General features: G+C 36.7%; 1 protein-coding gene across 1 annotated transcript; it reads left to right on the top strand.

The window, feature by feature from the left end:
* Positions 1-479: 479 nt before the first annotated feature.
* On the top strand, positions 480-14,574 carry LOC137658382 (uncharacterized). The gene is made up of 8 exons (XM_068393058.1): positions 480-737; positions 1,752-1,913; positions 5,228-5,371; positions 7,348-7,459; positions 7,760-7,833; positions 9,397-9,487; positions 12,044-12,190; positions 13,664-14,574. The coding sequence occupies exons 1-8, from the start codon at positions 689-691 to the stop codon at positions 14,265-14,267; spliced, it is 1,383 nt and encodes a 460-aa protein (XP_068249159.1). The 5' UTR covers positions 480-688; the 3' UTR covers positions 14,268-14,574.
* Positions 14,575-14,873: the final 299 nt, after the last annotated feature.

The raw sequence follows: 14,873 nt of genomic DNA on the forward strand, positions 1-14,873 counted from the left end.
CTATGAAGCATGAAGTAGATAATGAAAGGGTAAGTATTGAATTAAAAGCTCAGGAGAGAGACGACTTGCGAAATCTAACCGCGACTCTGAGTCAATAGGCCTAGAAGAAGATGATACATACATATATATATATATATATATATATATATATATATATATATATATATATATATATATATATATATTCTCTTATGTTGGAGTAACACAAACAGACATTGATCGCAATCTTGTATTTTTTTTCTTGGAAACCAGCCGCAAACCATCGAGCCTGATGAGACATGAATAATTTACAGTGTTTTGTGCTGAAGTTAGAAATGGTACTTCTGTCCGTCATTGATTTCCCCTTTGTATATGTCGTTTCAAGGTCTCTCTCTCTCTCTCTCTCTCTCTCTCTCTCTCTCTCTCTCTCATAACGAGAGAAGTCGATAATATCGTTATAATAAATCAGCCTAATGTAGTTCCGCGCCAGAAAGGTTAATGTCAGTACCACCAACCTCGTCGTAGATGTCAAGTAAAGGCTACTTATAGTCTCTCTCTCTCTCTCTCTCTCTCTCTCTCTCTCTCTCTCTCTCTCTCTCTCTCTCTCTCTCTCTCTCTCTGTAGCATTCCTGGGACATGAAAGTTCACCAGCTACCAGTTGGCTTTCAATGATTGCAAACGACGCTGGCTCGCGCCTCGTGTTGTTATTATGAAAAGTATAGTTATCGGTCTAGTGATTTCGTTTGTCTGTCAATCAGGTGAGTGTTTTTGTAATTTATATGATATTATGGGATGTAGGGGAAAGGTAAGGGTTAGATATAAAGGGGGAGTAGGGTTTATAGAAAAAATGGGAAAGTGAATAACTAATATAATTGATTTTCACCGCTTGAAAAAAGCAGCTGTAGCGTATAGTGTAATCTCATTTCATAAGGTGGAACTTTCGTTTTGGATATTTTGCGTCAGAATTATTGGATTTATTGTAAATATTCTTCACGGTTCCCTATGAAAACTTTATAAATATAATGTAATGGGTAATAGATTGTAGCATGTTGATTGTATATCTTGATTTTTTATGCGAAATTCTGTTTTAAAATTACGGTTTTAAGTTTGAATTTAAGCTTATGACATAACATCTCTCTGTCTCGTTCACACACACACTCACACACTATTCATGATCGTAATTGATTCAGATAAATGATAAGGTAATATGAATAATCAACAAATTAATTATACATTTATTTAGTATAGCTTTTTCGAAACAGATTATATTCTCTTGGAAAATGCACATACAGTAGTAGTAGGCCAACTGATTTATATACTCATTTATATACTCTTGCCAAGAAGGAAATTAAATCCAAAGATCTGTTTTAACGTTGTTACTGACATTAAAATATGTTATAATCCTTATTCATTACTTACCGTATATATATATATATATATATATATATATATATATATATATATATTCTATTTCTTTATTCTCTTTCCTCACTGGGCTATTTTCCCTGTTAGAGCAATAGGGCTTGTAGCATCCTGTTTTTACAACCATGGTTGTAGCTTAGCTAATAATATTAATAATAATAATGATATCTTATTCACCTCTTATGTATAGAATATTTGCTATTACCTTATTTCCTTTCCTAATAGGGCTATTTTCCCTCTTGGATTCCTTGAGCTAGTAACTCCCTGCTTTACCGACCAGGGTTCTACCTTAGCTAGTAACAACAACATCCACGCATACGACAATCTACCATATATATTTTATTTTCCAGAGAGTGCCATAGGAGATGCCTGTACGTATTCCGGGTCATGTGATTACGCAGGTAACCAGGAGGACAGGTACCTGTGTACCTTGGGCGTATGCCAGTGCAGGCCAGATTTAGAGCTCAAGTATACGCAGAGTTTAGACCCGTTCTGTATAGGGATTCCCTTGGGTAAGTCATCGTTTTGAGCAGTTTCTTTTCCGGAGACAAGGTTTTTTTATGTAAAACTTATTTTGTTAAAGTTTTTTATAGTTTATGCAGTATATATTCATTTTAGTGTTGTTACTCTTCTTAAAGTATTCCAGTTTCCTTTTCTCCTTTTCTCACTAGGCTATTTTGCCTTTTGGAGCCTCTGGGCTTATAGCAGCCTGCTTTTCCAACTAGGGTTGTAGCTTAGCTAATAATAATGATAAAATAATAATAATAATAATAATAATAATAATAATAATAATAATAATAACTATTTTGATATAATGATAAAATTGGTATTATGGTAATGAAAGTGTTGGATATGATAACAATAAGAATAATGAAGATAATTTGAGAAGAAATAAGGTTTTATGTCCAAATTCTATTATATGATAATCATAAAACTGAAAGTATTAGATATGATAATAATAAGAATAATGATGATAATTTGAGGAGAGAGGTTTTTGTATGTCCAACTATTTTATGATAATGATAAAATGTTATTATGATAATGAAAGGGTTGGATATGATAATGATAAGAATAATGCTAATAATGGAGACTTTTTTAGCAGCGAGTTTTTCCAAGTACAGTACTTTGCTATAATGTTTATAAAACTGTTGTTATGAAAATGAAAATATTAGTGAGGATGATACATCAGTAATAATGATAATTTGTAAAGTAAGTTTTATTGAAAGTAATTGCTGCCTCAGTGGCGTTAATTTTGCAATTAACTTTTTCTATTCTTCTTATTATCTTTTCTCTTCATTGCTTTAATCCTCCAGTAACTGGAAAAGGGACAGATTTTCATGAGGAAGGTGATGGAGACCATATCATTCACAATTCTACTTTAATATATCACTACATATTACAAAAATACAGATAATAAGTACAGAATATGTCTTTGCCGTGAAACACTATCATAATGTCAGTGTGCACAAAGTAATGATTACATATGCACAAAAATTTCAAAATTTGTAGATTTAAGTATAACAAATCCTTCAACTCAAGCGGTTTCGAGAAGGGAGAAAGTTTTTCTGCTCATTATCAAGAGTGAACTGTAACACAGGTGTTTGCAAAGGCTTACACAAGAAGTCCTGCTTTGACATTCCATCATTATTGATCAAGGACCGCCCAAGGGTGGAGACAATTATTCTTGGGTGGTAATTGCCTCTGGCTAGCCAGCATGCTTAGTAGGATTAAGGAGTCAGGTCCTTGATGGAGATAATCCATATTTCGGCCTCCGGCACTGTCATGGCATGGTCGTAATTGCCTGAGCTATTGTTGGTGATGGACCTTATACACGTTGGCAATAAGGTCTCTTCTTGCGTGATAAAAAAACAACGTTTTTGCCACAGGAAAGGATACCAAAATAAACCTCATAATTTATTACTAATCACCAAAAGCTTAAGACCTAATAATTAAAAATAACCCAGCCCCTGCCATGCAAGATGATTTGAAGAAGGCCAACGTAATATATCAATATAAATGCCCTGTCCAGGAATGTCCTGGCACCTACATAGGGATGACGACGATGCATTTAAGAGATTATCTTTCCACCTGCAACTGCAATAAAAATGCATTGCCTTCAAACACATAACTACAACATAATAAGGGAGCATTTAGTAAAGAATGTCACCATCATTGGCTGTGCCCCTGACAGCAGGCACTTCAGGATAATGGAAGCACTTTTCATACAACAAGAAAGACCTGACCTCAAAACCACGCAAGAAGGGATCTTATTGCCAACCTGTGTAAGGTCCATCGCCAACAATAGTTCAGGCAATTACGACCATGACAGGACTAACAGTGCCGGAGGCCGGAATATGGATTATCTCCATCAAGGACCTGACTCTTTAATCCTACCAAGCACACTGGCTAGCCAGAGGCAACTACCACCCAGGAATAATTGCCTCCGCCCTTGGGTGGTCCTTGACCAATAAGGATGGAATGTCAAAGCAGGACTCCGTATGTAAGCCTTTACAAACACCTGCGTTACAGTAACAGTTCACTCTTGATAATGAGCAGAAAAACCTTCTCCCTTCTCGAAACCGGTTGATTTGAAGGATTTGTTATACTGTACTTAAATCTATGAATTTTGATTTTTTTTGTGCATAAGTGATCATTTCTTTAGGCACACTGACATTGTGATAGTGTTTTACGGCAAAGACATAATTTGAAACTTATTATCTGTACTTTTGTAATATGTAGTGATATATTAAAGTAGAATTGTGAATGATATGGTCTCAATCACCTTCCTCATGAAAATATGTCCCTTTCCCAGTTACTGGAGGATTAAAGCAATGAAGAGAAAAGATAATAATAAGAATAGAAAAAGTTAATTACAAAATTAATGGCACTGCCCAGTAATTACTTTCAATAAAACTTGTTTAAAAGAGGATCTACTCCAGAAATTTGCATAGTAATAATAATTATGTTAGTAATTAGTATAGTAATAATTATGATAAGTATCAATATTCTCAAAAAATAATTATTCAAAAACATAAAATGAAGTTTTGTGTAAATAAAAAATGCCAAAAAAGGGATTATTTTCAACTAGCCTGAAAGAGTGTCTACTTCCCAAATAGGAAAATAATAATAATAGTAATGATGATTTATGTTATATATAATGAAAATCTTAGGTTTTAGGAGATGACTACTTCAAGGTGATAATCTATTCTCTGGTGTAAACAATAGTGAATAGTGTAGACCGTCCATTAGGGCTTAGGCCATAGTTACGCCCATCTCCAATCCCACATCTTTCTTTCCGTCTTGATGTCCAGCATTTTTTTAAATTAATGAATAGCTAGTAATAATAATAATAATAATAATAATAATAATAATAATAATAATAATAATAATAATAATAATAATAGCCTCCCTGGTTCCAGCAAGGGGCCATGTTCCCCAAATTCCATAAATCCAAAATTCTTGGACCAATGACATGAAAGCACTGCAGAAATATTTGAATCCTCAATCAATTAAGCATTGATAAATTACCTGAGCGGACAATTGTCCACTAATCTCATGTCAACAGAAACGGGAACATCTAAATCCAATTCAGTCTAGGTACATAAGTAACTTTTTTGGGCTCGAGCCGTGTTGTCTTGATGGAAGTTCCTCTTAGGGAGCTTTCGACTTGGGATATTTACTGCGAGTGATATACTGTACCAGAGAGTTTTACCCATAGAGGTATCTTGGGATTAAAACCCCCGGAGCGAATATCCCGAAAGATTTCGTAGGCATACTGTGTTCGCTCAGTCTAATTTCAGTGATTTTTTTCCCCCCCATTTTTCAGTACAGGCTTTCATAGAATCTTGCACTCCGACGTCATGCGAGGAGAATGCGAGATGTGTGGACCGGCAGACCGCAATGAAAGCGAATGTGTCGCTCTGCTACTGCGACGAGGGTTTTATACGCTTGGATGACCAATGCAGGAAAGGTGAGTGTTTTCCGTCAGGATTTTATTATTATTATTATTATTATTATTATTATTATTACTATTACTTCTACTTGCTAAGTTTTAACCCTAGTTGGAAAAGCAAGATGCTATAAGCCCAAGGACTCCAACAGGGAAAAATAGCCCAGTGAGAAAAGGAAACCAGGAAATAAATAAACTACAAGAGAAGAATAAACAATAACAATAAAATATTTTAAGAGTAACAACATTAGATTAAATCTTTTATATATAAACTATAAACACTTCACAAAACAGAAGGAAGAGAAATAAGATAGAAAAGTGTGCCCGAGTGTACCCGCAAGCAAGAGAACTCTAATCCAAGACAGTGGAAGGTCATGGTACAGAGGCTATGGCACTACCCAAGTGACAATTAAGGCATTTTCTTATGTTTGGGGGAAAAATTCACAGAGCCCAATCTCCATCCAAGCTGGGACCAGGGAGGGCCAGCCAGTGGCTGCTAATGATGGCTAAGGGACCTTCCAGATGACAGAGCAAAGTTCGTCAAACAAAACTGTTACCATATCAAAATGGTTCGAAGTGGGCTTCAAATAAAAGATATGAAACCTGATATGGCAACAAAAAGTTGTACCTCATCCAACTGTCCATACAACCTGTTTACTTGTTTGAAGACATACAGTATAGTTTTAAACCGTCGGACACAGCTTCAGCCTGAAAATCCTCGTTTCTGATGTCATCAGTGCATCAGCCACCAGCCACCTATTGAGATACTACGGCTAGAGAATTATTGGGTTCTTTAACTGACCAGACAGTACTACATTGGATCCCTCTCTCTGGCTATTGCTCATTTTGTTTTAGGCTATACATGCACCGGATATTCTGGCATATTCTTTCCACATTCTCCTTTATCCTCATACACCTGACAACACTGAGGTTACCAGATTACCAAACAATTCTTCTTCACTTAAGGGGTTAACTACTGCACTATAGTTGTTCAGTGGGTACTTTCCTCTTGGCAAGGGTAGAAGAGACTCTATCTATGGTAAGCAGATCGTTTAGAAGAATACTCCAAATTAAACCATTGTTCCCTAGTCTTAGGTAGTGCCATGGCCTCTGTACCATGATCTTCCACTGTCTTGGGGTAGAATTCTCTTGCTTGAGGGTACACTCGGACACGCTGTTCTATTTCTCTTCCTCATGTTTTATTTTTATAGGTTATATATGAAAAATCTGATTTGATGGTGTTACTGTTCTTAAAATACTTTATTTTGATTGTTTATTTATTTCGTTATTTCCTTTCCTCTCTAGGCTATTTTACCCTGTTGAAGCCCTTGGGCTTATAGCATCCTGCTTTTCCAATTAGGGTTATAGCTTAGCTTGTAATCATAATAGTAATAATAATAATTCCCTCTTTTCATGGTTATCTGGTAACAGTTTTTCTGGAAGGTCTCTTTGAAGTAAGTAAACCTATAGGCACCCCACCTCTATTATCTCTAGCTTGTAATGACTGTAAGGTTGCAGACACCAATCAAAATTATCAGGCTTGAGCGGGCGCAAATTTCACGTTCCATGGACATTTGCAATATGCTACCACATCTTCAGAGAAAAGGGAGAAATAAGATATAAGGGTTTACTTAGAAAATTTGAGATATGTTCGAGGCAAAGTTAGAATAGCCGCCAAAAGCATTTTATGTAGGATTTTGTAAAACTTAGTGGCCCCATATCTTTGGTCACTCTTTAGTTTTATCTTCCTATTGATGCACAGTATGTTATATAATCGTATAATCTTATGCTTTAACTTGAAAGTTTGATTGCATTTTAAAATTGGAATATGGTTGTCGTAAGTTGTTGATTTATATGTAAAAATCACTTACTGTAATTAGTTTGTGAACGTTTGTATTTATATAAAGTACTGTATATGTACTGTATTTGTATTATATACTGTGTATTACTGTAGACTATGGGACTGTATTCTTAAACACCTGGTATTTATGTTTCAGTATCATACCAGAAAGTCCTTCAACCTTGCAGCGCACCGACCACGGGTCCTGTCCTGTCGTGCGACATTAACAAATATAGCTTGTGCAAAGATGGCAAATGCGTTTGCTTCGAGTGAGTATAGTACTGTCTTTTTATTTGTTTTGTCTATAGCTCAAGCATATTAGCAATTGCATTTGTTTTGAGTTAACATAATATTATCTTTGCAGTCTCTGTTTAGTTTCTAACTACCCCAAAATTTCTTTCTTTTACTCCACTTCCATTCCGGCTTCATTTCTTAACTTGTGCTGTCGAACCACTTAAGCTTTAAAGGATGTTGTAGAATTGAGAATTTAGACTCATTAAGAATTTACCATGTATACTTATTCTTTTCAAACCTGAGTTGTACTCACTATTCTCTGCTCACCTTTTCAGAAAATACTTTGCGAACACCACAAGCGGTAATTGTGAACCGATGGACAACTATGTAGAAGTGTACAATTTGTCAGGTAAGGTTGTGGTTCAACATCAACCAGTTATTATTTAGGAACCAAATCTGTACTCAAAACATCCCCCTGCCCTATCTTGTCCAGAAACACCTGTTTATTTTGTTAGCTTCAAGCTTATTTCCGCTTTGTATGGATTTGAGACCAACTCCCCCTCCTTATGTTGCAAAGTAAGTTCATTTCAGCTTCCCTTACCCTTTAGAAAAGGATGAATATTTCTAATAATTCAACTTGATGTGGCAGGGAAGCTCTTTTCTTTTATTTATGAAATACTGTAGTGTTTGTATCCAGCATAAATAAGTTAAGAAACGCTAAACACTGTATTGATAATAGATTTTCTTGCAAGATCTTCCCCACTCTCTTAGGACCTGAAGGCTGGTACATGTGGACCTAATGCTGTATACATTATTTACCAATTTTCTCCACTCATTCTTTTTCCGCTTGACCATCCAGATTCTATAACCTTTCCTCTCCAATTCTCACTGGATTAAGAACACTACAATCCATTGGTCTCACTAAGCTAATTTATGAATCCTAAATGACTGTCTGACCTGAGTTTTATTTATGATCTGTTCTGCTGCCCTAACTCTTTTCATTTTCACTTCATGGCACAACTGTAGAGCCTACCCTGAAGTTACACCTATGCACTAAATGACATCACTGAGCCCAGCACTTACTCATATGACCCTATTTCATAAATCTAATATAATTTTCGTCACATGTCCCTACTGTTGCGGTTTAGATGTGCCAAAGTTCTTTAGTTTTCCTTGAAGAATAATTTTGTTGAGTTTGGCTGCAGATACAGCATCTTCTTTGACAAATTTCTAGCTAATGAAACATTAAGTTTGATATATATTATTCCATCAGACCATTCAGCTGAAATACTTAGGCTATTGCAAAGCGGGCACAAATTTTTTGTCTTTGATGATAAAGTATTTATTATTTACATTCTTTTTTTTTATTTAGTATATTTATGAAATTACCTGGAAAATTATCCGCATGTGTATATTCCTTGATATTTTCATATAAAGTATAAGGTCCCTGATATTTTATTCCTACCTAAATTTATTTAGAATAATGTATTAATTTTCTTCCAAGTATTATTGGATGGAATCTTCTTATGGGTCACTTTTTACCAGAAAAATAACCCATCATTCACACTTATTTGCTCAAGTTGCTTTGTAAGTCCTAGAAGATATATCAACCCCTCTTTTTCAGTGCAAGACAGGGTCACTGCCACTAGCTCCAGATTACCTCTTGTTTCCAGACTTTGGTCTAGCATGAACGTAGAAACTCACTTGCCAGAATTATAGATCATGCATCATAATTCATTCTTGCCATTCTTAGATCGAAGAGATATTTCCTTTTTATTTAGTATAATCATTATTTGCCTTTTTTGCTGTTCACTATGCCTCAATATTTTTTTTATGATGGCTGCGAAGATTTTATTTTTGTTTTTTTTACTTTTTTAGATGTAAAACAATACCAGTTTTATCTTAGTTTCAGACTTAAAGTTATAAAGCAATGGCAGTGAAAATTCCATGGAAATTACTTTTTTTTCTTTAGAATATCGTGTAAGACCAAATGAATATTGCAAGAAGACAGATCATTGCTTGGAGGGACTGGAGTGTAAGGACTACCAGTGCCAGTGCCCCAGGTATGTCAAGAGTTTCAAGCCATGTTGTGGAATGACGGCACTTTTCTGTGGACATATGCCAGTTCTATCCACTGCTGTTGTGACACTTTATGTCTTTTTTTATGTAAGATTATTGCACATTGGTAACTTGAGATAGGTTTGTTCTTGTGCGAGACAAACCATCGTTGTTTAAAAGGGGTTAACTCTAGCGGGATCTAGAGACGGCCGATGTAGAATTATTGAGGATCTGGCAGCCACTCTTCAACAGAGCGTCGGGTAGACATGGTCTGTCTTGCACTGGTCACATCATTATAATTCCAGCCACTGCTCTGTTCTGAAGTGTGTTGTTCATCTGCCCTTTGAAGTTTTGTATCTTTATGTTAACTGGTTTTTCTATTGTTTCAGTATGATTTTGAAGTAAGTTTGCGTGATGAGGACATATATAGGTGTGGATGGGTCATTGTGGAACATAAATGAGCTATTTTAGATGTTGATCCTCTTCCATGGCATCCAGTGTGTAGAAAACATTGCTGCATGTTGGATTCTCCTTGTGTTGTGTGTCAGGAGTGGTTTCCCTCCAAGTGGGATACATTTTTAAGTACAGTAGAAAAAAGAAGAAGTCTAGATGGGATCATTCTCCTTCGACAGCTTTGGCTTTGAAGTTGAGTAAACTGTCTAGATGTCCTTTCCAGAAATCCAAAGTTACCCTTCGTTCTCAAGTTTTTCACAGGACGAGACAACAAAGGATGGCGATCCAGTTTTTGATCAGGATTTTCCTGCCTACAAGGATTCTTGTGCCTTCCATAAGGAAGCAGGAGATCCTATACTTGAGGTTGATCCTCTTGTGGCATCATTATCCTGAGTCGTTGAGTGTGCTCTGACTGATGCAGACTGAGACAACTCATCGCTTGCCGACTAAAAAGCACCTTGTTGTGCCATCTCCTTCACCTGCTCGCAATTTGGCCTTTTACGATCAGATTTTTAAACTGTTCTCCACATGAATTGCCAGTACAATCAACAAAAGCCTCACCTGAGGGCCAACACTCACCTTTACATTCACCATCATCTACAAGGCGGCCTGCATTTACCCTTATGTTACCCTAATGCCTCGTAGTCCTAGGGTCCTTTATGCGATTGACTGACAGGATTCTAAGAAGGATAAGGGTAAATATAACGGAGATTGCAAGACCAGTGTCATGATGCACCTACCGAAACCATGGGACAGCAGCACGATGGTGGAAAATCGATATTGCATCTGCCGTCTCACAAGGTAAGGGAATGCTATCCATGTCCTAACTTTCCACAACTCCGGAGAGCTTGAAGCACTAGGATTAGCCAGTGTAATGCTGAACCTGGTCGGACACTTATGCAGGTGAGCTCACCATTGATGGGTAGTTTTTCTACTGTTATGTAAAAGTGTTGTCCTCATGTTCCTTTTAAGGGGGGGAAGGGGAGTGTGCCTTTTTACGACCTTTGAGCAGGTCGAACAGATTCGCACTGGTGATTATGGCGGGCCTTGACCCAGACCAGCTGAGTCCTCTCATACCCCCGGATGTATGGTAATGGGGGAGAACTGGGGAGGCCTAACAGAAAATTCTGCTTGGTATGGGGCTGACGCCCCAGATCTCCCAAGGAATTTCCGAGTAAGTATAGCTAGGAAAAAAACAAATTACTTAAAATTTGTTATATCCTTTGCATGGTCATTCATGAACTGTGATATCATGATATAATTATTATTATTATTATTATTATTATTATTATTATTATTATTATTATTATTATTATTATTACTAAGCTACAACCCTAGCTGGAAAAGCAGAATGCAGTGTGGGCGAAACCTTGTCAGCTTTGGTCATGGGATGGTAGTACGAGATGCACAGTTTCTCCTCTTACTGGACCGTGCATCGTTGTCCTGGGTTGCTGCCAGCCAGATGGCCAACGGGCCTTTCTCCCTTCTAAGGAGGACTACCCATTTAAATGATAGTTTGTTTTGTGTCGGAACAAATCACTAATTTTAAAGATATTTTGTATTTTTCCGAGCTATACAAACCTGAGTCATTTATATTTTACTTCCCTCCGCATCCGCCCGACAAATCCCAACCTGAGTTACAATGTCTATGTGACACTCAGGTGGAGAGTGGCTGCCCTATTGGGTGTCAGATCCTCGATCATTCTTCATCGGCCATATCTAGCTCACACTAGAGTTAACTATTTCTAAATGGCTCCGATTTGTATAGCTAAGAAAATTACAAATTATTTCTAGAATTTTTTATATTTGGCATTGTTACGCTAATCACAGTCACATGCTTGATATTGGGACCAGTGTAGGCCCTACTGTGTTTTGTTGTGTGCCTAAGAGGTTGTCTCTCTTGGATATAGTATTAGCACTGCAAATATGAAATATTACAGATGTTACCATTTAATGTTCAGAAAAACTGATTAGAATGTGTGTTGCTGAAATACAAATAACATGTCACAACTGATAAAATGGGCTTGTTTTAATCAAAAGGTTAAATAGGTATTACCAAATTTTTCTGCAAAATATGCTGTTATATGCTATCTTTCGTCTCTTTACAGTCCATGCACGTACGATAAGGCACAGGAAGTGTGTGATTGCGGAGGTTTTGAAAAGCCAAGTGTAACTGGCCCAATCATCGTGGGCATTATTCTCGGCCTCTTGATATCATGCTCATGGTGCTATAGGATCTATGCGACAATAGAGAAGTAAGTTTACATTTGAGATTTACTCATGAAGTTTGTGTCTGGAATCGACAATTTTTCTTTACTTTTGTACTCAATTGTCGTGAGGAACAGGAGAGTGGTATAAAAGGGGTATAGCAACTTTGTTGTGTGATACAGTATCTTGCTCCTGTGAAATCATGACCTGAAATTTGTTGAATACTGTATCCTACAGTACAGTAATGCATATCTGACAGGAAATGATGAAATAGAAATTGTTTTGATAGTATCTTTAGCTGGTCAATATAATATCTACTGCACACGAGATGAATTGTTATAAGTAATGCAGGAAAGAGTATATCTTTTACCTGGAATAATGCTAAAAAAAAAAAGAGTCTAAATTGGGTTGAACCATCAGTAACTTGAAATCCTTTGATCCAAAGTCCTTATCTCATTTAAAGCTTGGAATTGTGAAGCTTTTCGGGCTGCGCTTTTATGAGAAAGAGTCCGAGGTGGCATAATGCCTGATTCAACTGCTTAGTATTTGAATTAGTCATGCTAAAGGAGTACTTGTGAATTTTGTGCAGGTCAGGATGCAATGTATTTAAAAAAAGCAGACTTGAAATTTCCAAGTGTGAAGTTTTTTGTTTTTAGAGATAGATGGAGAGGACTTCCTTGTAGGCCTATGTCATCTCTTTTTATTTATCAGGTTCCTGAGCCTTTCGAGTTTCATCTGTTATCTTAGTTATGTTTTATACAAAACTTCTGTTCTAGGATGAGATTTTCTGAAGTTGTAGATTTTCTTATGAACTAATGAACTAGGAACTAAGGAAAGTGAAATTTCACGTAGCCCCACAACCTTCTTTCCCAAAATTAGAGTACTATAGTCCTGTGGGTTATGCATGCATGTCATTTTTTTATCTATGTTTATTTCAGTCAGATCTTATTTGCATTCTCTCTCTCTCTGATCTTACCTTCTACTTCGAGGGGTTGATTCCCAATTGGTTCTCTCTCTCTCTCTCTCTCTCTCTCTCTCTCTCTCTCTCTCTCTCTCTCTCTCTCTCTCTCTCTCTCTCTCTCTCTCTCAAAGATAGAAAAAAAGAAATCTGCAGCAATTTCTTGGCGTATCAGTTCGCAAAATGACCAACCAAAGACATCTCCAAGCTATTTAACATGTAATTATTTTAACTTTGTTTATTTCAATCGGATCTTATTTGTATATATTTTATGATGAAACTTCATATATAGTATAGCAAGTGGTTTTACAAAATGTAGCAAGAATTGGTGATGCTACAGAGATACTTGAATAAACTATTTGTGAATGAATGTTTGTGTAAACATCCCAAGTATTCTTTGTCATAACAGAAAATTGTGTAATGTTTTCCCTTTAAATTTTAATTTCATATGATTTGGATTCTGATCAAACAAAAAAGTTTTTAAATTCCTCATGTGCATTGTGAGCATTTTATCGCATATAGTTTGTCAGTATATTTTATCTAATACAGCAAAACTTTTCAGCTTTCACGAATCTCACGGAAGGGTAATTCGTGCACCTCAGGATAATGTTCCCGGAAGGATTACAAATTCCAGTGTTCCAGGTCCAGTGACTGTATCGGGGACTGTTAATCATCCACAAGTGAAGCCTCCGTTCGGTCAAAATCCACAAAATGGTGGATATAGATATCCACCACCTCCACAGTATGCAAGGAACTCTTTTCAGACAGGAGGTGCTTATCCTCGCACTTCTGGCCAAAACCAACCCCGATACCAGCATCCTCACACAGCTGCACCAGGCGCAGGGTATAAACTGCAGGTGGGAACTTTTAATCCGCCGGTGTATAATCCAAAAACATCAAATCCATCGGAATGGAATAATACACCTAGAAGGTCTCGTAGTCCCCCACCCCCTTACGAGGAGACAGTATCTGATTCCCAGTCGTTGAAGCAACCTCCTACTGAATTAGATAGAAAGCCAGAAGGTGAGGGTGAAAAACAGACGGCTCGTCCAGCTTCTGCAGTCTCGGTGAGTGCTGTCTCTCATCGGGCTGTTTCAGGACATGGAGCGCCTGGCAGCAGGGATGGCGAGAAGACTTCTGACGTCCCTCCAAATGTGTCAGTTTGATACTCGATCCGCTAGAAGAGCCATCGAGAACCACGGCTCCTCTTCAATAACCTCAGTAGGTCGAGTGACCTTGATATCATGTCAAAGTATTTTGATTAATGTCATTCTGTTAGCTCCTTGACCCACAGGACTGTCATTCAGTGGTAAGTTTTAAATTATTCTATCTAAAACAGAAAAATGAAAGTACAGTAATCAAAGAAGTGCCAGATGAACAAAATCTACAATAATTTGCTCCCAGACATGCGGGTGACATTTGTAAGAAATATTCTGATCTTTATGTGATTACAGTACTGTATTATCATACACACACACACACACACACACACACACACACTTATATATATATATATATATATATATATATATATATATATATGCAGTATATATATATGTAAATATAAATATATATATATATATATATATACACACACACACAAGGCACTTCCCCCAATTTTGGGGGGTAGCCGACATCAAACAAATGAAACAAAAAAAGGGGACGTCTCCTCTCATTATTATTACTATTACTATGATTTACTAGCTCTGATGAAAGGCAGTAGCAAATAAACAGGAGTAAAATCAGGAGTAATGAAATTATTGTACTGTATG

Source organism: Palaemon carinicauda, chromosome 19, assembly GCF_036898095.1.
Source record: "Palaemon carinicauda isolate YSFRI2023 chromosome 19, ASM3689809v2, whole genome shotgun sequence".
Classification (NCBI taxonomy): domain Eukaryota; kingdom Metazoa; phylum Arthropoda; class Malacostraca; order Decapoda; family Palaemonidae; genus Palaemon; species Palaemon carinicauda.